General features: G+C 44.2%; 2 protein-coding genes across 3 annotated transcripts in view; one reads left to right on the top strand and one right to left on the bottom strand.

Annotated features, from left to right (window-relative positions):
- Nucleotides 1-1581: 1581 nt before the first annotated feature.
- Nucleotides 1582-25376, bottom strand: NXNL1 (nucleoredoxin like 1). Its single transcript, XM_044279148.1, has 3 exons — nt 25243-25376; nt 10565-10916; nt 1582-1966 (listed from the first exon to the last, which is right to left on the bottom strand). Exons 2-3 carry the CDS (start codon nt 10891-10893, stop codon nt 1645-1647), a joined length of 651 nt encoding a protein of 216 aa, XP_044135083.1. The 5' UTR covers nt 10894-10916; nt 25243-25376; the 3' UTR covers nt 1582-1644.
- Nucleotides 25114-25635, top strand: part of PGLS (6-phosphogluconolactonase) — a 33350-nt gene continuing 32828 nt past the window's right edge. Inside the window, exon 1 of one of the 2 annotated variants that reach the window (XM_044279147.1) lies at nt 25114-25208. The gene's annotated coding sequence lies outside the window, so the exon portion shown is untranslated. The other variant, XM_044279146.1, reaches the window with a different exon arrangement.

The raw sequence follows: 25635 nt of genomic DNA, 5'->3' as shown, positions 1-25635 counted from the left end.
TGCTTTCCTTCATTCTACACCCAGATTTTTGAGATGACAATCAGGAAATGGGTAGTTAAAGGGAAAGCGTTCTTAGAAAATGACCTACTGTTTAAATCAAGTTTATGTTATTTTTAATTTTCCATATCACTATCTTTATTTTTTTTAAATCCTAAAATCTTTCTTGCATTTTTCACACTGACCACTAAGCCCAATAATAGGTGGCACCTTCTGGTCTGTATAGATCACTTTTCAGCAGTCATCTTATTAACATCGCAGGTAGAATTACAATGACAGGTATCACCTCTGTAAATATAACACAGGTTCCACCATCCACAATTGGTGATGGACAGAGCTTATAGATTCCCCCTCCCTGCACAATGACCTCTGCATAGGTCACAGAGCATACCTAGAAAACTTTCACAAGCAAAGGTGTCATCTCCTGTCCATTACGGCCACGGCCCATGTGGCTGCTGTTAACAACATTTACATGGCTGCCCCCATAATAATGTACAAAAAATAAAATAAAAAAATCAGAAAATAAAAACACACTGGCCAGGTTTGACCAAGGTTGGAAACTTGATAGAATGGTGTTATCCCCTGTGGCACTGGAGGATTTGTTAAATTTATGATGAGGCACACATCCTATCTTCTGCTCAGCTACCACCAAACACCCCCCCAGGGCCAGTATCAAATGGAGACCAAGTACAGAACCAGCATCTTTTGGGTTTATAGAGAAAAATCTATAAAAACAACAAAACACATTTTATACAAAACTGTTATTTATATATAATATTGGGTAGAACAGAAGAAAAGATTTCCTTGGTTAGTTTCTAGAAAGTGCCAAGTTTTAGAGTACTTTCACACTTGCGTTGTGAAGATCCGGCAGGCAGTTCCGTCGCCGGAACTGCCTGACGGATCCAGAAATCCACATGCAAATGAATAGCATTTGTAGACGGATCCGGATGCGGATCCGTCTAACAAATGCATTGAAACACCGGATCCGTCTCTCCTGTGTCATCTGGAAAAACGGATCCAGTATTTTTTATTTAATTCTTTTGCATTTCTAAAGGTCTGCGCATGCGCAGACCGGAAAACCAGATCCATTTTGCCAGAACACTTGGTGCCAGATGCGTCATTAATGCATTTGGAAAATCTGGCATTCCGGCAAGTGTTCCAGAATTTTGGAGGGAGAAAATACCGTAAGGGTCCATTCACACGTCCGTTGTTTCTTTCCTGATCTGTTCCGTTTTTTGCTGAACAGATCTGGACCAGATCTGGACCCATTCATTTTCAATGGGTCCTGAAAAAAATCGGACAGCACAATGTCTGATTTTTTTTCAGGACCCATTGAAAATGAATGGGTACAGAACTGGTCCAGATCTGTTCAGCAAAAAACGCAACAGATCAGGAAAGAAACAACGGACGTGTGAATGGACCCTAAGAGTGACTGAACTGAAGACATCTTGATGCATCCTGAACGGATTGCTCTCCATTCCGAATGCATTAGGATAAAACTGATCAGTTATTTTCCGGTATTGAGCCCCTTGGACAGAACTCAATACTGGAAAAGAATAACGCTAGTGTGAAAGTACCCTTATATCCATTCATCTATACTTATGAACCAGTTATAATATTTACAGTACATTGAACGTTGAGTTCTGCTCAGAAGAAACCCGTTCCTCCTCCACCACCTCCATCATCATCATCGTCCCTTCCAGACCGCACCTTCTCCTTCTTGTTGCTCTCTACTTTGTATTTTATTCTACGGATAGGTTCGCTGACACTCCTTGAAGGTGTTGAGTCACTGAACTCTGGAAGAAGGAAACTTCTGTCAATTATTTCAGACACTTCCTGCCAATTCTTGAAGCATGGAGGTCCTAGGCGAACCACTTCATCCACTGCATTTGGAGAGATGATCTGTCCAGACGGCTTCAGGACTACAAGGACTGGTACTTCAGAAACTGAGAACTGAACTTCCAGTTCCCTAAAACAGGGTTAAATAAGATATAATGAATTCAAACCACGCAATCTCAGGTCTTTCAACAATAAGCGTTTAAGTATTTTTATCTTAGGGACTGATCTGGAATGTAGCAGAGCTGGGGAAGTTGTAGTCTGAAAATGAGTAGTGCAGAACAAAGCAGATCTGGGAAAGTAGTGTTTGGGCAAATAGCAGTGTTAGCTATGGTGTGGCCTTTTACGGTGTGGTCTAAATCAAAGCAGGAAGGAATGGTGTGGAACAAAGAAGATACCATTAGGTTTGGCACATAGCAATGCGTGGAAAAGACTGGTCTGTCCCATAGCACAGCTGGGGAAGCAGTGGTCTGAACACACAGTCATGCCGTGGAAGGAGTGATCTGGCACATAGCACAACTGGGGAAGGAGTGATCTGGCACATAGCACAACTGGGGAAGGAGTGATCTGGCACGTAGCACAGCTGGGGAAGGAGTGATCTGGCACATAGCACAGCTGGGGAAGGAGTGATCTGGCACATAGCACAGCTGGGGAAGGAGTGATCTGGTACATAGCACAGCTGGGTAAGAAGTGATCTAGCACATAGCACAGCTGGGGAAGGAGTGATCTGGTACATAGCACAGCTGGGGAAGGAGTGATCTGGCACATAGCACAACTGGGGAAGGAGTGATCTGGCACATAGCACAACTGGGGAAGGAGTGATCTGGCACATAGCACAGCTGGGGAAGAAGTGATCTGGCACATAGCACAGCTGGGGAAGAAGTGATCTAGCACATATCACAGCTGGGAAAGGAGTGATCTGGTACATAGCACAGCTGGGTAAGAAGTGATCTAGCACATAGCACAGCTGGGGAAGGAGTGATCTGGTACATAGCACAGCTGGGGAAGGAGTGATCTGGCACATAGCACAGCTGGGGAAGGAGTGATCTGGCACATAGCACAGCTGGGGAAGAAGTGATCTGGCACATATCACAGCTGGGAAAGGAGTGATCTGGTACATAGCACAGCTGGGTAAGAAGTGATCTAGCACATAGCACAGCTGGGGAAGGAGTGGTCTGGTACATAGCACAGCTGGGGAAGGAGTGACCTGGCACATAGCACAGCTGGGGAAGGAGTGATCTGGCACATAGCACAGCTGGGGAAGAAGTGATCTGGCACATATCACAGCTGGGAAAGGAGTGATCTGGTACATAGCACAGCTGGGTAAGAAGTGATCTAGCACATAGCACAGCTGGGGAAGGAGTGGTCTGGTACATAGCACAGCTGGGGAAGGAGTGATCTGGCACATAGCACAGCTGGGGAAGGAGTGATCTGGCACATAGCACAACTGGGGAAGAGGTGATCTGGCACATAGCACAGCTGGGGAAGAAGTGATCTGGCACATAGCACAGCTGGGGAAGAAGTGATCTAGCGCATAGCATAGCTGGAGAAGAAGTGATCTAGCACATAGCACAACTGGGGAAGGAGTGATCTGGTACATAGCACAGCTAGGGAAGAAGTGATCTAGCACATAGCATAGCTGGAGAAGAAGTGATCTAGCACATAGCACAACTGGAGAAGGAGTGATCTGGCACATAGCACAGCTGAGGAAGGAGTGATCTGGCACGTAGCACAACTGGGGAAGAAGTGATCTGGAACGTAGTACAGCTGGGAAAGGAGTGATCTGGCACATAGCACAACTGGGGAAGGAGTGATCTGGCACATAGCACAACTGGGGAAGGAGTGATCTGGCACATAGCACAGCTGGGGAAGAAGTGATCTGGCACATAGCACAGCTGGGGAAGAAGTGATCTAGCACATATCACAGCTGGGAAAGGAGTGATCTGGTACATAGCACAGCTGGGTAAGAAGTGATCTAGCACATAGCACAGCTGGGGAAGGAGTGATCTGGTACATAGCACAGCTGGGGAAGGAGTGATCTGGCACATAGCACAGCTGGGGAAGGAGTGATCTGGCACATAGCACAGCTGGGGAAGAAGTGATCTGGCACATATCACAGCTGGGAAAGGAGTGATCTGGTACATAGCACAGCTGGGTAAGAAGTGATCTAGCACATAGCACAGCTGGGGAAGGAGTGGTCTGGTACATAGCACAGCTGGGGAAGGAGTGATCTGGCACATAGCACAGTTGGGGAAGGAGTGATCTGGCACATAGCACAACTGGGGAAGAGGTGATCTGGCACATAGCACAGCTGGGGAAGAAGTGATCTGGAACATAGCACAGCTGGGGAAGAAGTGATCTAGCACATAGCACAACTGGGGAAGGAGTGATCTGGTACATAGCACAGCTAGGGAAGAAGTGATCTAGCACATAGCATAGCTGGAGAAGAAGTGATCTAGCACATAGCACAGCTGGAGAAGGAGTGATCTGGCACATAGCACAGCTGAGGAAGGAGTGATCTGGCACGTAGCACAACTGGGGAAGAAGTGATCTGGAACGTAGTACAGCTGGGAAAGGAGTGATCTGGCACATAGCACAGCTGGGGAAGAAGTGATCTGGTACATAGCACAGCTGGGGAAGAAGTGATCTAGCACATAGCATAGCTGGAGAAAAAGTGATCTAGCACATAGCACAACTGGGGAAGGAGTGATCTGGTACATAGCACAGCTGGGGAAGAAGTGATCTAGCACATAGCATAGCTGGAGAAGAAGTGATCTAGCACATAGCACAGCTGGGGAAGGAGTGATCTGGCACATAGCACAGCTGAGGAAGGAGTGATCTGGCACGTAGCACAACTGGGGAAGAAGTGATCTGGAACGTAGTACAGCTGGGGAAGGAGTGATCTGGCACATAGCACAGCTGGGGAAGGAGTGATCTGGCACGTAGTACAGCTGGGGAAGGAGTGATCTGGCACATAGCAAAGCTGGGGAAGGAGTGATCTGGCACATAGCACAGCTGGGTAAGGAGTGATCTGGCACGTAGCACAACTGGAGAAAAAGTGATCTGGCACGTAGCACAGCTGGGGAAGAAGTGATCTGGCACGTAGCACAGCTGTGGAAGAAGTGATTTGTCACGTAGCACAGCTGGGGAAGAAGTGATCTGGCACGTAGCACAGTTGGGGAAGAAGTGATCTGGCACGTAGCACAGCTGGGGAAGAAGTGATCTGGCACGTAGCACAGCTGGGGAAGGAGTGATCTGGCACATAGCACAGCTGGGGAAGGAGTGATCTGGCACATAGCACAGCTGGGGAAGGAGTGATCTGGCACGTAGCACAACTGGGGAAAAATTGATCTGGCATGTAGCACAGCTGGGGAAGGAGTGATCTGGCACGTAGCACAGCTGGGGAAGAAGTGATCTGGCACATAGCACAGCTGGGGAAGGAGTGATCTTGTTCATACCACAACTGGAGAAGAAGTGACCTGGCCTGGAGCACAGCTGGAGAAGGTGTGATTTGGCATGGAGCACAACTGGGGAAGGAGTGATCTGGCACATGGCACACCTGGGAAAGGAGTGATCTGGCACATGGCAGACCTGGGGAAGGAGTGATCTGGCACATGGCACACCTGGGGAAGGAGTGATCTGGTATATAGCACAGCTGGAGAAGGAGTGATCTGGCAAATAGCACAGCTGGGGAAGGAGTGATCTGGTGCACAGCACAGCTGAGGAAGAAGTAATCAGGCACGTAGCACAGCTAGGGAAGAAGTGATATGGCATGTAGCACAGCTGGGGGGTGAACTGCCACATAACACAGCTGGAGAAAGAGTGATCTAGTACATAGCACAGCTGGGGAAGGAGTTATCTGACATGTAGCACAGCTGGGGAAGAAGTGATCTAGCACATAGCACAGCTGGGGAAGGAGTGATCTGGCACATAGCACAGCTGGGGAAGGAGTGATCTGGCACATAGCACAGCTGGGGAAGAAGTGATCTGGCAACTAGCACAGCTGGGGAAGAAGTGATCTAGCACATAGCACAGCTGGGGAAGAAGTGATCTGGCAACTAGCACAGCTGGGGAAGAAGTGATCTAGCACATAGCACAGCTGGGGAAGAAGTGATCTGGCAACTAGCACAGCTGGGGAAGAAGTGATCTAGCACATAGAATAGCTGGGGAAGAAGTGATCTAGCACATAGCACAACTGGGGAAGAAGTGATCTAGCACGTAGCACAGATGGGAAAGAAGTGATCTAGCACATAGCACAGCTGGGGAAGAAGTGATCTAGCACATAGCACAGCTGGGGAAGAAGTGATCTGGCAACTAGCACAGCTGGGGAAGAAGTGATCTAGCATATAGCACAGCAGGGGAAGAAGTGAATAGCACAGCTGGGGAAGAAGTGATCTGGCAACTAGCACAGCTGGGGAAGAAGTGATCTAGCATATAGCACAGCAGGGGAAGAAGTGAATAGCACAGCAGGGGAAGAAGTGATCTGGCAACTAGCACAGCTGGGGAAGAAGTGATCTAGCACTTCGGATGTAGCATCTGAAGCCGCTTGGCTAAGAAATGTGCTATAATGCTGTATGGAGATCCTTCTCCGTACAGCATTAGAATGTACTGCCTCCAATGAGGCAAAGTCCTTTATTCACGAAGTTGCGCGAGACTTCGTTAAATAACTTTGGTAATTATTACAGTGAAAAACCACTTCAAAACTTGGAACCAAACTCCTCCGAGTAGTACTTTGGAACCAAAGCCGAGTTTGATTCCAATGTTTTTCACTGTAATAATCAATTATTCGCCTCATCGGAGGCAGTACATTCTAATGCTGAACGGAGAACGGTCTCCGTACACCATTATAACTTTTTTTTTTTTTAGCGAAGCGACTTCGGATGTACCATATGAAGTCGCTTCGCTCATCTCTAGCAGCCATGTATGAGGAATTGCATTTAAAACATTAAATATGGTACCCTACAATTAAAGGGGTTTTCGGGATTCCTATTGCAGTATCCCACTGCTCTGCTGTGCTCCGCTGCAAGGGATAATATACTGTATTTTATTAATTTTTTTGTCCCAAAGGCTGTGTACATGGGGGTGAAGGAATCAGTTTCTAGATGGTTGCTAGGTGTGGGCTGGATCCACCCTAGTCTTTCCAGAAGCTGCTGTGTAGTTAGAGAGTAAGCAGTGTGTTAAGCTGGAGTAGGAGAGTTTGCCAGAGAGACGGCAAAAGTAAACTATTATGGATATAACATACAGTAAACTATCATGGATATGACATAAAGTAAACTATCATGAGAGTTCTCTAGGCATGCTCTGTGACCTGCGCAGAGGTCATTGTACAAGGGAAGAATAGATAAGATGTGATATCACCTATTGTGAATGGTGGATCCTGTCTTATCTATACACAGAGGTGATATCATTACAGGCAGGATTACAATGAGATAACTGCTGTAAAGTGATCTGTACAGACCAAGAAGTGGCGGCAATTATTAGGCATAGTGGCCAGCGCAAAAAGTGCAGGATTTTTGGTTTTAGTTTAAATATAAAAAGTGACATGGAAAATTAAAAATAACATAAAAAATTAGAAAAAATATGTTAATCATAAAAAAGTGATTTAAACGGCAGATCATTTTCTGATGTCACATTCCCTTAAAATGCCGCGATTACCATATCTGTACAGCGCTAATCTATTACTATGAATTGGGGTAATGATGCACGATGAGAGGATAATTACTCGGAAGGAAATAATATCCATAATCATTTACAGCATGTCAGACTGAAGATAATTTCTAGCTATAGGTATTCCTCCTGTGCATTACTATACTATGTGACACCCATAGTCTGTTTGTGCAGATTATCCAGGTTTTATATGCGTAGTATGCCTGGATGATTCTATAAAACCCTTGAGCACTCGAGATGACTGACAGCATAAAAATGTCTAATGTCATCATATGTTTAACTTAAGGGGGAGGGGGGCCCCGTGGCTTACTTTTTCAGTTTATTACCTTTATTTCTTCCTAAAACTGAATGTCTGGGTTTTAATTTCTAGATTCGTGTGTTTGGTATTAGGCACTATGAAGGTGGGAGAGGGTTGAGAACCTATACCTTATGATGCCTTTAAATTGTTCGGATCTGAACATGTGATTTTTCTAAATCTATAACTCTTCAGCATAAGTCACACCTTTTATTGATGTGTCTCAGCCCTTTCAGCCATGTATCACGCCCCCTCGGAACATGCATGGGCGGCAGGGCTAAGTCAAAATCCTGGTGCCACATATAGTCAGAGCTCATGGAGGGCGTAGCTAAAGGCTCATGGGCCCTGGTGCAAGAGTTCAGCTTGGGTCCCCTTCCCTCAGTGCTTTGTGGCCAGGAGCAGAGGGAACACATTGCCTTCGTGCTGCCTGAGGCAAAAATTGAAACAGCATAATGCCAAATTCTTGATCTAACCCCTTCCCTCCAGCCAGAGGTGTACCTTGACCAGTATGTACTTTGTATAATACTGGTGTCTTCTTATGCGGCCCAAGGGTCTTTGGGCCCCCTCAGGCTCCGTGGCCCGGTAGGGACTGCTACCTCTGCACCCCCTATAGCTACGCCCCTCCTTGCATGTGCTGTGTGGGATATTTGCCAACTCCTGTGGTAGTCCAGGAGGTCTCCCTTTTTTAAGGAGCCTTCCAAATATTCCTGGAGAGTTGGATATCAGCCATGTCTTCTTGGAGGTTGCCATAGTAATCCGATATTGCTAAAAATGAATTTAGGTGGAACTAAGTAATTTACTGCTTTGTGGAGTATTTTATGCATAATTGCCAACTCTCCCAATATGTCCAATACACTCCTGAAAAAAAGGGAGACCTCCTGGACTCCCAAGAGCTGGCACGTCTCCTGGGCTCCACATGGAAAACTACTTTCAGAAAGCAGCGCTCTGTGAACTTTAAGTGTAGGTGGCGTCAGGATGCTACATCATCAGACTCAGCCCCAAAAGGCGCATGTCAATATTAAAAAAAATTGGCAACTGGCTACCTCTCACCTCTGAAAATTTGGCAAGTATGATTTTAGTTTTTTTTGGGGTGTTTCAGAGTAATCTGTAGTAACGATGAATTAAACTGCACCTCAGCTTACAATGAGAAAGCATTGAACACATAAACACTTGGCAAAACTACCATCTTCTTCTTCTAGATCAGTGTTTTTTCATGATACCTCTCAAAACATTTGAAAACCATTATACACACCACAGAACATCACAACGTAAGAAGACCAACCCTTTTGCCTTCCAGATTCTTTTTGTGACAGATTCTTCCCCCCATGATACAATATAGAAGCTGCCTTTTTTATAACCCATTTTTTGTTTAGCATATTTTCCAGTGGGAACTCCTTCAAAGAGACCACACAATGGACTTACATGTACTGTCAATTTCAGGATGTGGGTATACTTGGGGGCCTGGGGAGAAGGAACATTGCAGTGTTATGGCAGGGTTTGTTAACCAACCATTGACTTTGGGCTAAATCTAAGGGCGTTATCCTGGTGGCTCCCTGGTATTTATCCTTCAACTCCCATACAGTGATCTGGACTTTGCTTCAGGGAACCACCGGTGTGGATGACAGCTGACCCACAGGGGTCAGAAACATTGGAGCGAGGCACAGAAGGAATAGAAAAACAGAATTTGTGTAAACCCGTGAAACAGGTCCGAGGTCTGGGCTGGCATCAGAGGGTCGCAACGATGAACAGACAAGGTCAGTACATGGGCAGAAAACAGAAAACAACTGTCAAGGACACTCCTGTGACAGAGGTTAGAAGATCTGAGAGACTGGCTGCACATTAGGTTATCCGACAGCCTGTTCTCACTTGTTGCAGTGTTGTTGTTGGTAATGACCACACCTCTTGTCTCAGGTGTAGCTTGTGGTCATTAATGCTCCTCTATTTAGTCTGGACTCACACTTCATACCATGCGGTTGATATTATCTGCCTGGAGTTGGAAGAGCTGGTGTGTGGTCCTCATCTGAGTTCCTGCTCATCCATTTTCTATTAAAGATAAGTGTACTTCCCTTTGTATTTTGTTGTTCCCATTTGCTCGTTGTTCACTAGGCCTCAGGGAGACGCTGGTTCGTTCATCTGGGAAGGAACCAGTAGTCTCAGACCCTGTCACTACTCCTAGGGATATTCAAGATTACTAGTGCCTAGGTTTCCGGTGTATGAATATTCCCACCTTCCGGGTCTATTCATACTGACAGGAGTCAGGGCTAGGTTTAGGGTTTCCTAGGTGGTGACCTTCTCCCTTTCCCAGCCGTGAGGCCTAGTTTCTGGTCATTTTCCTTCAGTTGTCATTCTATGTACCTCCCCCCCCCCTCCTACACTGTGACAACACCTTAGCAAGCAGATAGCATGCTAGGAACCTTGATTGCTCTGGAAAGGAAATAAAGTCAGCAGCACTGTGTTATAGCAAAAGCTGATTACAATTAGAAGCAGCCATGCATCAGCACATAATGCAAGGGAAGGAGGGGAGTGATAGTGAAGGCAAAAATGGGAGTAGTGGTTGTTCAATAAGCAATATTCCTCGTAAAAGTAGCGAAGCAGCGACAGCCTGGGACTGCCACTGTAACAAACACTCAATTTGGGCTCTTTCGTCATCATTTGGGCTTTTGATGATTGTACATGTATATATACTTTTTCTTTAAGACCATCCCCATAAAAGCCAATTTTTCTGTGAAAATTTGAACATTATAACTACAAGTAGACTCCAAAATTTACCTTCTAAACTCTTCATCTTCAAAAGGTACCAATAACCACCGCTTTGGCATGTCCTTTATGAAGTTGTCATGCTCCTCCTCAGTGCGGTCTAGGGTCACATAAACCAGTGCCAGCTGGGAAGCTCGGTTCACGTAGAACTCATCAGTCAGTTTGGTAAAGAATTCCTTTAAGAGAGGTGCAAACTCCTGGCAGCGTGGACATCCTGACTCGGCAAAGTACAAAAGCAGAATACGATTTTCCAGTATCTTCCAAACCTCTCGCTCAGTGTCCAACTCGTCCTGATCACTGTTATTTTTTATCAAAACTTTGCCTAGAAATAATTCAGCCATATTATTCTGACCAAGGTCAACCCCTGTAACGAAGAAAACATTTTAATGTTGCTGGTAGTTCCTACAAAACCCAAACATCATTTAATCAAATTACTTGTCCCACTAAACTCCAAAAAATACCAGTAAGGCCTCATGCACATGACCGTATTTTTTTTATCCATGTGCTATCCGCATTTTTTGCAGATAGCTCACTGCGACATTTATTTCTATGGGGCATGCGGACATCCATATTTTTTGAAGCTCTATGTGGCCGTTCCGCAAATTACAGAACATGTCCTATTCTGGTTCTAATTCACATCAGAGATGAGGATAGTCTTTTCTATTGATTTGAGAATCCCATCAATAGAAACTCAGTCTGTAGACAGAAGGTAACTGTATTTTGCGGATTTGCGGTTTGCGGACCGAAATACACAGACACATTTATGACCAAATATGGGGCACTTTTATGGCGTATATCTGGCACAGATTCTGTTGCACGCCTCACATGGCTTTGATGATGGGGGGGGGGGGGGGGAGGCTGTGGCTCTCAGAATATGGTGACACAAAAATGTATTTTTGTTTTGTTTTTTTATCGTACAAAATTAGTAAAACATAAAAATGTTATATCTTTGCTATCACAGTAATTGTACCGACCTGTAGAATAGAGGTTATACATAATTTCTACAGCACAGAGAACACTGTAGAAGCAAAAAATGCTGAATTTCTTTTTTTTCTTCCATTCCACCAACTTGCCCCAAAAAATAATAAACATAATAAAATAGTACCAAAAACAAGATCATGGCTTCTGAGCAGCAGATCATGTGGTGTAAACAGGGATTTGCTGCTCAGAAACCATGAAGTATTGTGATGCTGAGTCCTCATACTGTGTAGGTGATCGCTGAATGTAAATGCGCGGTCTCCTTCACTGAACGAGCAGCCAACTGTCAGGAAGAAACGATTTGTTCCCGACAATCGGCCACTCAGTCGTCCCGTGTAAATCCATCTTTATTTAAGCCACATTCATATCAGTAAGATAAGAACTGAGCTATAATGAGTGTTTATAACGTCAGAGAGCAGAGATAAGGAGTCACCTGCTCTCCAACTGAAGGAAAAGAGAGAATCTCAGCTATGTACAGAAAAAAGGGCTCCATATTTTTTTTATAAAGATCAATTGAAAAATGTTTTTTAGCTCAAAATGAGTACAATGCAATAATAAGAAAAAATGCCCACCGCTGTTTAAAAAAAAAAAAACTGTAACACAACAGAACTGAATGAGGGAGGAACGACTGTGGTAGCAATCCTTCCGCCCACATTCACTTTGCATCGGCCCCTGTGATCAGGCCAGTGCAAACGAGCGCCGATGGAGAGGTTATCATCCATTGGCGCTCGCACTGCTCAAACATTGGGCAGTGTAATACAGCCTTTACTATTTTTTGCCACCCTCCACTCTGGCTAGGAGATGATGGTTTTTCTTGGAGATGCCCCATCTATTAACATATATTCCTTGACAGTGTATCTGAAAGCGACTTTTCAAAACCAAACAAAATGAAAAACGATAAACTATTGAAAAAAAAATGAGATTAATCTGTATTCCTTTACAGGGTTAATGAATGAGATTAGATGTTTATTCCTTTATACTCCACTAACTCTGTATTGTATTGTAAAGCTGAGAAGGCCTAATTCCTGTAATGACTTCATTAGTTTGTTAATCTAGAAAAGTCTTCAATCGGCTTTTGGTGGTGACAATTATCTAAATAGCTCTCTAATTACACACACAATGAGGTAAAAAAAATATTCTGCACAGAACAATTACTAACACTTTCACCTGGTATAGGAAAAAAATCACTGTCATCCTCTGTTAAAATCCAAGTTTTATTCGGTATACATTAAAAGTACAGGAACGCGAGCCATAACAGGTTGACGCGTTTCGACATCAAGTCTTAGTCATAACTTTCACCTGGTATTACAAGGCTAAGAACTATACTGTACATTAAAAAAATAATTAAAAAAATAATAAAAAACACTCCTTGGTTTGAAAACATTACAGTAATTATATGTACAAATGTATGTAATTTTATTTATTTTATTTAAAGGGGGATTCCAGACAGAAACATCTATCACTTATCCATGGAGCTTAGGTGATAGATTGGTGGTGGTCCGGAGAATGGGACATCCATGGATAGCAAAAACGCGGGAACCCAGGTCCAATTCTTGCACCAACTAGTTATGTGGTTCAAACAAAAGGAGGACTGGTGCCCCCCATTCTATCAGCTGGTGGGGGCTCAGCAGTCTAAACATCACCAATTTAATGTTTATCACTATCCATTTAGTAGGTGATACATGGTTATGGCTAGAATAACCCCTCTAGGTTGTATTCACATGGGAAGTTTTGTTGCCTTTTGACTTTTTTGCAAAACCCCATGTTTTTGACAAGGTTGGTCAGTAAAGTTATCAGTGGTGGACTTAAGATGCTCCTGTAGGCCCCTAGGATGTATGGTCCTGGGCAATTTTATAGTCTGCAAATACCCCAAAATATCTTTACTCAAAATGGAAGTAATTAACTGTGGAATATGTTAACCAGACCAGTCCATTTCATGTTCACATGCACCGAACAGACCGCCAATTATTGGCTGGAGTGGTGATGTCACCATAGTGACCTCACACGCCGAAACAATAAGTACCACTGGGGGACACGTAAGACCTGAGGTACGGGACTGGAGCTGCATCAGTACGGTATGTAAATTGCAAAGTAATCTTTACATTTTGAACCCATATGTAGTGTTTTAAATTCCCGGGGAACCTCTTTAATATTACATTTACATATGTGAGAATCGCTTTGCCTGGTTTCCCGTCTCACTGATTTCTCTGATTTGCAGATACACAGGTCCATAGAATACAATAGAAGAATCTTTTGTGTTAAAGGGGTTCTGTCATGCCCTGCCCTGTGGGTGTTCTGAGGAGAACTGTAAGAGTTGCTGCACGTGACTCGATCTGACAGTTTGTTTTGTTGTGGGTTTGAACTGAATCCCACCTCCTCCCAGGGATTGTTCTTTAGGTAATTGGTGAGGCTATTTATTCCTCCCTCTCCCAATAGCTTTTGCGGGTTATAGTTTTGCCTTGTGTGAGCTCTGGAAGTTTGGTGGATCGTCTGCTCCAGCTCATCTCTAGATAAGTCCTTTTCCCTTTTGTGTCTGTTTTTACTAGGCCTCTAGGGTGACGCTAGCTCCTTCGGTTGTTGAAGGAGCTGGGTGTCTCTTTGCCTCTTCCCTACAGCTAAGGGTTTGGTTCAGTGTGTTATAGTCTTAGGTACGTGGGCATGTGCTTATCTACCATCGAGATATGCACATGGGCATAGCAGCTTAGGTAAGGTGTTTTAGTGATTGCTAGGAGGTGACCCTAGCGTTTCGGGCCTAGTCAGTTGTTTTGTTTGCCTTGTCGTTTTCTGTTTCCTTCCCTTATCTTACCTACCGTGACATTATAACCCGCCCTACCGTCATTTTTTCCCTTGCTGTTTGCAAAATGGAAACTATTGATGCTTTGGTTGATTGCATGCAGGGATTGTCTTTGGAGGTAGCTAATTCGGTTACATGGTGTCAGAGTACTTTGGCGTCTGGCGCCGCCGGGGGAAACCAGGTTGACCTGGAACCTCTTCCTGATAGGTTCAGGGAGTCCTGTAAATTGCATTTTCGTCTGCATCCGATTTCATCTGGAGATGAAAACCAAAGAGTAGGGATTATTATTTCTCTGCTTAAAGGTAACGCTTAGTCTTGGGCTTTTTCTCTGCCGACCGGTTCACAGTCCCTCCGGCTGGTGGATGAATTTTTCTGAGCTCTAGGCCTGATTTATGAGGACCCAGACCGGGTCTCTATGGCTGAATCTAAGTTGCGCAGCTTGTCCCAGGGAGAACGTACTGCTGAGTCATATTGTGTCGAATTTAGAAGATGGGTGACTGACTCGGAGTGGAATGATCCTGCACTCCGTAGTCAGTTCTGTCAGGGGTTATCTGAGAGATTAAAAGATGCCCTTGCATTTCATGAAAAACCTGATTCTTTGGAGGCGGCCATGTCTCTGGCAGTACAGATTGATAGACATCTTAGGGAGAGGTGCAGGGGATGCTGTCTGGTGGAAAATCAGTCACTCCTGTTCCTCGGGGTACTATAAAACTTGAATTAGGGGCTGGAGAGGAGCCTATGCTATTGGGTCAGGTTACTTCTTGCTATGCTAATAAGAATTTTAGGTAGCTGAATAGACTGTTACTTCTGTGGTAAAGAAGGTCATTTCGTTAATCCGTGCCCTTTTATTAAACCTTGAAGTGGTAATGAAAAACAAATAAAGAATTCCTTCAAAGGAAAAAAAAACTCCCTTACTCTTGGTAGTGTGAATGGGGAGTCAGAGCAGGCATATTCGTATCCTACCTGCAGTACCCGATTCCTCCTGCCTGCCATGGTGGCGCTAGACTCTGGAAATTTTGAGTTACAGGTATTTGTTGACAGTGGCGCAGGGGTTAATCTTATTGATTTTCAATTTCTTCAGAGTCATGGTTTTAAAACTAGCGCTTTAAGCAAAGAAATACCAGTGTTTGCTATAGATTCCACCCCCCTCTCGCGGAATTTTGTATGAACAACTGTCTTAGTGCCTCTATTTCGGTGGTGTCCACTAAGGTGTTGCCTCAGTTTCTTTCCGATTTTTCAGACGTATTCTTGGAGGGTGGAGCTCAGGAGTTGCCTCCTCACCGAGAGTATTATTGTCCGGTCAATCTTATCCCCGGAGCAAAATTTTAAAAATATTGGTTATATAATCTTTCTCAACCCGAAAGAGTAGCTATGCGGGAGTATATTGCCGAGAGATTGGTAAAGGGGCATATTAGACCATCTAAGTCTCCTATGGCCGCTGGCTTCTTTTTCGTAAAGAAGAAGGACGAATCCCTTAGACAGTGCCTAGATTTCCGGAAACTGAATCTCATTCCTGTCCGTGATCCTTATCCCCTTTCCCTTGATTCCGGATCTATTTGATCAGATTGTTGGTGCCAACTTCCAAGGTGATTTCTAAGTAAAATTTAAGAGGAGCTAATATTCTGATCAGAATCAGGGAAGGAGATGAATGGAAAACGGCCTTCAATACCTCAGAGGGTCACTTCGAGAACCTAGTCATGCCCTTTGGTTTAACTAATGCTTCAGCATTCTTTAAGCGCTTTATTAATGATATTTTTCATCATTTGGTGGGGAGGTTCGTTGTTATTTACCTCGATGATATACTAATTTACTCACCTGATATGAAGACTCATCAGGATCATTTGAGACAAGTGTTATGGATCCTTCGGGAGAATAAATTGTATGCTAAGTTGGAAAAATGTGTGTTTGCGGTTCAGGAGCTGACATTTTTGGGGTACTTGCTTTCTGCCTCCGTTTTTTGTATGGATCCCGAAAAGGTCCGTGCGGTACTGGAATGGGATCGGCCGGAGAATCAGAAAGCGCTGATGTGGTTTTTAGGATTTACTACTTACTACAGAAAATTCATCCTGAATTATTCCACCATTGTCAAACCTTTGACAGATATGACTAGGAAGGGCGCTGACTTCTCTGTCTGGTCGGATGAGGCATTACAGGCTTTTTCTGCTATTAATAAATGTTTTGCTTCTGCTCCCATTCTGATGCAACCTGATGTGTCTCAACCCTTCATTGTGGAGGTTGACACGTCAGAAGTGTGAGTCAGAGCAGTCTTGTCGCAGGGTCCTTCTCCTAGCAAATGGCACCTTTTCTCCAAGAAACTCTCAGCCGCCGAAAGAAATTATGATGTTGGGAATAGACAGTTGTTAGCCATCAAATTGGCCTTTGAAGAGTGGCGTTATTGGCTAGAAGGGGCTACCCATCCGATTACGGTATTTTCTGACCATAAGAATCTGGCTTACCTGCAATCTGCAAAGAGTTTAAATCCTAGTTAGGCTTGATGGTCATTGTTTTTTATCAGGTTCAATTTTGTGGTCACTATCGCCCTGGGATTAAAAACGTCAAAAGGTAAGGCGTTGACACGTAGCTTTTCGGAGGATCCCGCTTCGATTTTGGCTAATGGGGTGGTGGTTTCTTTACCCCGAGCTGGAGACGGAAGTGTTGAAGTGTTGGGGCTCAAGAGGAGGCACCCGATTCTTGTCCTCCAGGCAAGTTGTTTGTTCCTTTTGAACTGTAATACAAGGTGTTCAATGAACATCATGATACTGTCCTTGCGGGACATCCTGGAAGTAGATACACTGTAGATCTTATTTCCAGGAGATTCTGGTGGCCAGGGTTGCGTAAAAGTGTTGAGGGTTATGTAGCAGCTTGTGAGACCTGTGCACGCGCGAAAGTGCCTCACACTCGGCCATCAGGATCTCTTCCTCCTTTGACGCATTTGTCCATGGACTTCATTACTGATTTGCCGAGTTCCTCTGGGAAGACTGTGATTTTGGTGGTAGTGGACCGCTTCAGCAAAATGGTCACTTTGTACCATTATCAGGTTTGCCCAATGCGAAAACTCTGCATTCCCTCTGATGTGGTGTCTGATAGGGGGACACAATTTGTTTCCAGGTTTTGGAGGGCGTTTTGTTCTCATCTGGGTATTCAGTTGTCTTTCTCTTCGGCTTTTCATCCTCAGTCGAATGGTAAAACTGAGCGCACCAACCAAAACCTGGAGACCTATTTGAGGTGTTTTGTCGCTGAGAATCAGGATGAGTGGTCCTTGTTCTTGTCTTTAGCTGAGTTTGCCTTGAATAACCGTAGGCAGGAGTCAACTGATAAGTCACCATTTTTTGGCACATATGGCTTTCACCCTCAGTTTGGTACTTTTTCTGGGACCAAATCTTCTGGGATACCGGAAGAGGAGAGATTCTCTTCCTCTTTGTCATCTATCTGGCAGAAGATTCAAGTTAATTTGAAAAAAATGGTTGAAAGATATAAACGGATGACTGGTCCAGACCTGTGTGTGGGTGATTTGGTTTGGTTGTCCACTAAAAACATTAAGCTGAAGGTACCCTCTTGGAAATTGGGTCCAAAATTTATTGGCCCTTACAAAATCTTGGCTATTGTCAATCCAGTGGCGTTTCGTCTGGAACTTCCGCAGGCCTGGAAGATCCATATTGTGTTTTACAGGTCCTTGTTGAAGAAATATGTGGAACCTGCGGAACCATCTCCTTTGCCTTCTCCTCCTTTTTTGGTTGATGGTAATCTGGAGTTTCAGATCTCTAGAATTCTCAACTCACGTGTTCTTCGGGGCTCCCTTCAGTACCTGGTGCATTGGAGGGGATACAGTCCCGAGGAAAGAATGTTGGTTCCGGCTACCGATGTTAATGCTAGCCACCTTGTCAATGCCTTTCACAGGGCACAACCGGATAAAGTTGGACCTGGGGGTCCGGAGGTCACATGTAGAAAGGATGGGGGGGGGGGGGGGTTCTGTCATGCCCTGCCCTGTGGGTGTTCTGAGGAGATCTGTAAGAGTTGCTGCACGTGACTCGATCTGACAGTTTGTTTTGTTGTGGGTTTGAACTGAATCCCACCTTCTCCTAGGTGTTGTTCTTTAGGTAGTTGGTGAGGCTATTTATTCCTCCCTCTCCCTATAGCCTTTGCAGGTTATAGTTCTGCCTTGTGTGAGCTCTGGAAGTTTGGTGGATCAGCTTCTCCAACACATCTCTAGATAAGTCCTTTTCCCTTCTGTGTCTATCTTTACTAGGCCTCTAGGGTGACGCTAGCTCCTTCGGTTGTTGAAGGAGCTGGGTGTCTCTTTCCCTCTTCCCTACAGCTGAGGGTTTGGTTCAGTGTGTTATAGTCTTAGGTACGTGGGCATGTGCATATCTACCATCGAGATATGCACACGGACATAGCAGCTTAAAGAAAGTGTTTAAGGGAATGCTAGGAGGTGACCACTTTGTTCCCTAGCATTTGGGGCCTAGTCAGTTGTTTTGTTTGCATTGTCGTGTTCCGTTTCCTTCTCTTATCTTACCTACCGTGACAGGTTCTCCAAGATCTACTTTTTTTTTTTTTTTTTTCCATATATCAACCTGCACCCCACTGTCCGATTTTGGCTCCATGAGTCCAGGGCCATCTTCAGTGCCGCATGTTAACTATTTGCATGGATGAGGTCACATGCGCCATTGCAGCTAATGACTGGCCTCAGCAGTGATGTGTCTTTTGACGGCATGTGACTCAGCAGTGACATGCCACTTGGGGACACATTGGCTCCAATGATGCACATGAGGGTGGATTTTTATTTTTAAAGAAATCGTGGACAACTGTATTTACTTAAAAAAATTGGCAAAAGTGAATTTGACATTTGAAAACAATCAATTTTAGTGACTGAACTACAAACCATTTCACAATTCAGGAGAGAAAAATGAGTTCATCTCTGCATTTAATAAAGCGTCAGGATATTGTTAAAAATTTTAATAGTTTTTTTTTTTTTTTACATTTTTGAAATACTCCTGACAGCTCATAAACACTCATTATAACTAAAATCTAATCAGACTGATAAGAATATGGCTTAAAGGGCATCTGTCAGCAGTTTTGTACCTATGAAACTGGCTGACCTGTTATATGTGCACTTGGCAGCTGAAGACATCTGTGTTGGTCTCATGTTCATATGTGCCCACATTGCCGAGAAAAATGATGTTTTAATATATGCAAATTAGCCTCTAGGAGCAACGGGGGCGTTACCATTACACCTAGAGGCTCTGCTCTCTCTGCAACTGCCACGCCCTCTTCACTATGATTGATGGGGCCCGGTGAGATGAGATTTACACTGCCTGACATTTAGGCAGTCTAAATGCAGAATTAAATGAGTGTTTATGAGGGGACAGGAGTATAGAGATAAGGGCTACAGATTTGGTAGTCAGAGCAGCAGCATGATGGGTTAAATGTGAAACTGAAAGCAAGATACTCTGCAGATATGCTGAAACTTTTAAAAGTTTTTTTTCCAAGATTTTAAAACTGATGGCCTATCCTCTGGATAGATCAACAGTATCTGATCGGCAGGGGTCGGCTACTTGGGACCCCCACCGATCAGCTGTCTGGAAAGGCACCGGCGCTCACAGGAGGAGAAGCAGCCTTCTCGTGCTCACTAAACACAGCGCTGTACATTGTATATAGCAGATGTGCTTGGTATCGCGCTCATCAGCCCCATTCACTCCTATAGCGCTGAGCTGTGCCTAGGCCATGTGACCGATGAACGTGTCGTTACTGGCCCAGGAAAATCTGTAGGAAGGCCACGCCAGTGTCTTCTCAAACATCTCATCAATGGGGGAGCCAGCTTTCGGACCCCACTGATGATGTATCTGATTGGTATTTAAAAGGTATATCCAACCCCAAAAATGCCACCCCAAAATGCCAGGGCCCCTCACATGGATAGTACTTAGCCCGCTCCCCGCATCGCTTCTGATGCTCACACAGCTGCCGCTGCATCTCCCCATCGCGTAGATGAAAACATCCATCGGGGGCAGACAATAGCAGGGAACGAGCCTCCCTAGTTTCGCGGGTGGTGCTAGGGAGGCTTGTTCCCGTCGCGACCTACTATTGGCTGCCCCCCCTTCGAGGATGTTTTGCTCTGGCGATGGAGAGATGCAGAGGTGGCCGTGCGGGCATCAGGAGTGACGCGTGTAAGTACAGTAAGTACAATTTGTGTGAGGGGCCCAGGCATTTAGGAGAGGGGCATTTTTGGGAAAATTCTCGTAAAATCCCTATAACTTGTAGAACAAAAATGGCTGAAATTTTTTAATAAAGATCAATAAAAAAAATTATTTTTTTAAATATGTCAATTTCAATAAAAAAAAAAACACCATATAGCCTTTAAATACATCCATGCTAACAGCATGTCACTAATATTTCATGATATATCTATGTATAAGGAATGGTATTACAAGAACTCTTTCTTTTAATGTTCAGCATTGGGATTTAGCATTAGTATATTTTATTATTTATTTGTATTGAATCAAAAAAAAAAATCATACCTAACAGTCATTTAATCATGATCACATACGGAATGTTATTAAATCAAATATTTAAATAAATAAATAGGTATCTTCGTTTGGTTAGGTTTTAATGCATTTTAGGTAAATACCTGTCATATAAAATTATTCTAAATTAATTAAATCCAACATAAAATTCTTTAAGGTTTTAATAAGGAATGCGATTCTAAAAAAAAATTACCATATATACATAAAAACATATCATACATTTTCAATAAATAGCTAGATTTGAATAATTTGACCAATTTCAAGTAATAGTCATGAAAATAATATGTAAATTAAAACTCATTAAAAATGTATATATAAATAATAAATACAATGTACAATTTTTGTAATGCTGTACCCCTTACAGTTCTTCATTGGATAATCTATTAAAAGATAGTGAATTGAATCCCTAATGAAATCCTTGACCAGTCCAGGTGTCTTAGTCCCACATCTGCTATGAGTATTGTGAGCCCCATGTTATATATGTTGAGTCAGGCCTGATTCACACGACAGTTGTTTGGGTCCAAATCCGAGCCGCATCTTTTTGCGGCTCGCATGTGGACTCATTCACTTCAATGGGGCCACAAAGATGCGGACAGCCGTCCACATCCGTTGCTACATTCCTTGGCCCCACAAAAAAAATAGAACATGTCCTATTCTTGTCCGTTTTGCGGACAAAAATAGGCATTTCTATTATGGACAGCCCGTTCGGTTCCGAAAATTGTGGAACGCACGCGGACCCCATCTGTGTATTGCGGATCCACAATCTATGTTTTTCTGTTCGATCAGGCATGCTCAACCTGCGGCTCTCCAGCTGTTGTAAAATTACAACTCTCACCATGCCCTGTTGTAGGCTGATAGCTGAACGCTGTCCGGGAATGCTGGGAGTTGTAGTTTTGCAACAGCTGGAGGGCTGCAGGTTGAGCATGCCTAGGTTAGATAAATTGTAAGGATTAGTTGAGATGTTACCTACCTTCGCAGGAAGAGTAGGAGACACCACTGGTCCATTAGAGAACATACAACCTGCGCTACTAGGACTCTGCTTATTAGCTCAATCAACACTGCAAGGGATTTAGGATGCATCCCTATAAATAGAGCAGATCTGACGCAGAGGATTCTGGGAGCATAATCAGCTTATGTGAAGGGCTAAAGATATATAATATGGTAAAATCGGTGGCGTTTTAGTAGTGGATGCATGGAATAGCCTTCCTGCAGAAGTGGTAGCTGCAAATACAGTGGAGGAGTTTAGGCATGCATGGGATAGGCATAAGGCCATCCTTCATATAACATAGGGCCAGGGGACTATTCATAGCATTCAGTATATTGGGCAGACTAGATGGGCCAAATGGTTCTGATCTGCCGACACATTCTATGTTTATATAAAGAGGATGTTAGAAAATGACCCAATGGTTAAATCAATTTTTATGTTTAACATTTTTTAAAGAAATTAAATTTTCTATGTTACTATCTGTATTTATCACGATCGGCGTAACTGTCACATACGTGACACGGAGGGAGGAAAAGAGGGAGGCCCTGCCCTAGTGAGAGGGAAGGTGGTGACCCCTGACTCACCTTGCGGCTGGCGCCTGGCTGCCCTGTCGTCCCTAGACGGGTTCCTCACCCGTACGCCGATCACGTGCCTAAAGCCCTGGCTTTCCCTAGGATGAGCCCTAGATAGTGAACAGGGCGGTGGGAACACTAGTCCGCACCACTAGCTCTAAAGGAAAACACCAAGGGGAGGACAGACAATACAAACTAAACATATAATCCCAGGTGGGCAACAACAGGAGACAACAAAAGCCCAACAGGGATCCGGAGGGTAGCACTCTGGAACAACAACCAGGATTCACAGCTCCAGTGGGTCAGCATAGATGTCCAGGCAGGAAGCTCTATAACTGGCAACAAGAGAAGTGTGAGAGGAGAATATAAGGAGTTTGGGAGTGGCAGACAAGAAACAGCTGAGGAGGAGAAGCTACGGATCCCTGAGTGAGACAAAAAGGATAGCAAGGCAAACACAGAAAACAATCACTAAGAAACAACGTGATCTTTAGACATAGAGCGCGCAGCCACCCGCTGCGACTTCCTAACCCCGGGTATAACGGAGTCAGACGTGGCTCTTGACACCCTCGTGATAGTATTAAACCCTTAGATACCGGAGTGTTTTTTTTTTCATTTTTGTTTTTCCTGGAGCCATAACTTTTTTATTTTTCCATTCACATAGCCGTATGAGGGTTTGTTTTAATTGTTAATGCCACCATTTAATATAGCATACAATGTAGTGGGAAGCAGAAAAATAGGGTGGAATTGGGGAAAAAGGCGCAATTCCGCCACAGTTTTATTGTTTTTTTTCTCTATGTAGAAATTTTTAATTTTTTTTACATCGCCATATTCTGACCCCCATAACTTTTTTATAGTTGTGTCTACCATGCTGTTTGGGGGCAAATTTTTTGCAGGAAGATCTGTACCATTTTGGAGTGTCTGTGACTTTTTGATACCAGCTTATTCCGTTTTTGGGGTAAGAGAAGCAATAAAAAATTGTGAATTGGCCAATTTGATACTTTTTTCCGTTACATCAATATTTTTATATTTTAATAGTACGTGCATTTTTGGACATGATAATGCCCATGATGTTTATATTTTGTATTGCTTATGTATTTTTTCATTCTAGGGAAAGGGGGTGATTTTTTATTTATTTTTTAACTTTTTTAAAGTTTATATTGCCCCTCTAAGAGGCTACAATGTGCAGTACTCAGATTTATTACAGTTTATACTGTATTCCCATACAATAACAGTACAAGCTGAATTTGCTGATATCCTATGGCTCCTTTCTCACAAACGATACGGATTAGGTCGGGGTGCGTTCAGGAAAACTCGCACCATTTCACAAGCAAGTTGAGTCAGTTTTGCCTGCGATTGCGTTCAGTTTTTATCGCGCGGGTGAAATGCGCATTGATGCGTTTTTCAAGCACTTGATAAAAAACTGAAGGTTTACGAACATCTCTTAGCAACCATCAGTGAAAACGCATCGCACCCGCACTTGCTTGCGGATGCAATGCGTTTTTCACGCAGCCCGATTCACTTCTATGGGGCCAGTGTTGCGTAAAAAACGCAGAATATAGAACAGGCTGCGATTCTCACATAACGCACAAGTGATGCGTGAAAAACAATGCTCATGTACACAGAGCCATTAAAATTAATGGGTCCGGATTCAGTGCGGGCACAATGCGTTCGCATCACACATTACGCCCGAGTGGAAAACTCGCTTGTGTGAAAGGGGTCTATGTTAGCCACCTGTTGGCCAACATAGGAACTGCTCCTCTAATACGCTGGCTCTCTTCAGAGAGACTCAGCATATTAGAATGAATGACTGGCTTCTCTGATCGCCACCTGGGGGAGCCAGTCTTAACCAGGAAATGCGCACTTCCAGTTTTTGGGCTATTTGGATGCCGTGGTCGCACTTGACCAAGGCATCTAAAGGCTTAAATGATTGCGATCGGCATTATTTGAAACAGCAGAGACCCGCCGGCCATGGCGCCCGCTGCACGTGCGAGCGAGCACCGCGTTTAAAGAACCAACCAGGGCCATACATGTATGGCGCTGGGAGCCTAAGGGCTAAAAGAAAATCCTAAAATACGGCAGTTTTCAAACTGGCCACTAAGTCCTATAATAGGCGCCACTTCTAGATCTGTACAGATTAATTTTCAGCAGTCATCTCATTATCATCACAGGATTACAATGACAAGTATCACCTCTGTATATATATAATACCATTTATAGTACTTCATATCACAGCTTGACCTCTGCACAGCTTTTTTTATGCAAAATTCCAGAAAACTGGCATAAAAATTCATGTACTACCCCCAATCACTCAAATCAAGCGTCCGGTCACACGTGTCAGATTTTGGTGCAGGTTCCAGGTAGAAATCTGATGACAACAGCCATCCCATGCATATGAATAGGGTTTCTGTAACCCTGTTCACATGGTTAGGAAAGTTTCCACGTAGCAAACAACTTATTCCCATGGAAAAGCTGGCGGCCTCAGGTCATACAGGGCGGCTGTTGTTCAGAAAGGCAGATATTAGGAAACTTTGCACTTATTACTCAGTACATCATGATTCTCTGCATAAAAGGGAACCAAACTGTGTAGACAGAAAACAAATCTTGCAATACTTCCGGCCTCTGGGTGTAACCACTAGCTCTTTTCCACACAAGAGTCTTCACTTGCCAGCACTTGATAGAACTTACATACAAGTACTTCCGCCCTTACTTGACGTCGCTTCCTGTGGCGCTCAGCAACGCCGAAGCGGTACCTGCAGACTGAGTTGCTCTGCCATTGGTCACGTCCGCCCTTACTGAAGCCTCACAGGTAGGGCTAGATGACGTCACTTCCGCCCTCTTACCTGCCTGTTCCCCTGTTCTCTTTTTTCTCTTACTCTTGTCATTGTGCCGCCCAGTGTGCGCTCGGTGCAGTATCCATCACTCCTCTGCTCTCACTGTGACGGTCCAGGTGCGTGCTGCTGTGTGACAAGGCTGCGACATTATGTATTGCTCTGACAGAGTGCCTGCTAAGCCTCGGTGCATATATGACAGCGTGGGTGTGGGTCATGCTGCCGCCGCGGTGCATTGTTCTAACCTGTGCTCCTGAGGTTGCATGTATAGAACAGGTGTAAAGCAGGACCCTCCAGCTGCAATCTGCTGTGGAACTACAGGTGGCAGCATGCCCTGCTTGGACTTGTAGTTCCTCAGTAGCTAGTGCACCTTTGTGCAGGTATTGAATCTCATGCACTATAGGG

The sequence above is a fragment of the Bufo gargarizans genome, chromosome 2 (assembly GCF_014858855.1).
Source record: "Bufo gargarizans isolate SCDJY-AF-19 chromosome 2, ASM1485885v1, whole genome shotgun sequence".
Taxonomy (NCBI): Eukaryota; Metazoa; Chordata; class Amphibia; order Anura; family Bufonidae; genus Bufo; species Bufo gargarizans.
The sequence above is the reverse complement of the archived record's forward strand: the minus strand, read 5'-3'. Positions and strand labels throughout refer to the sequence as shown.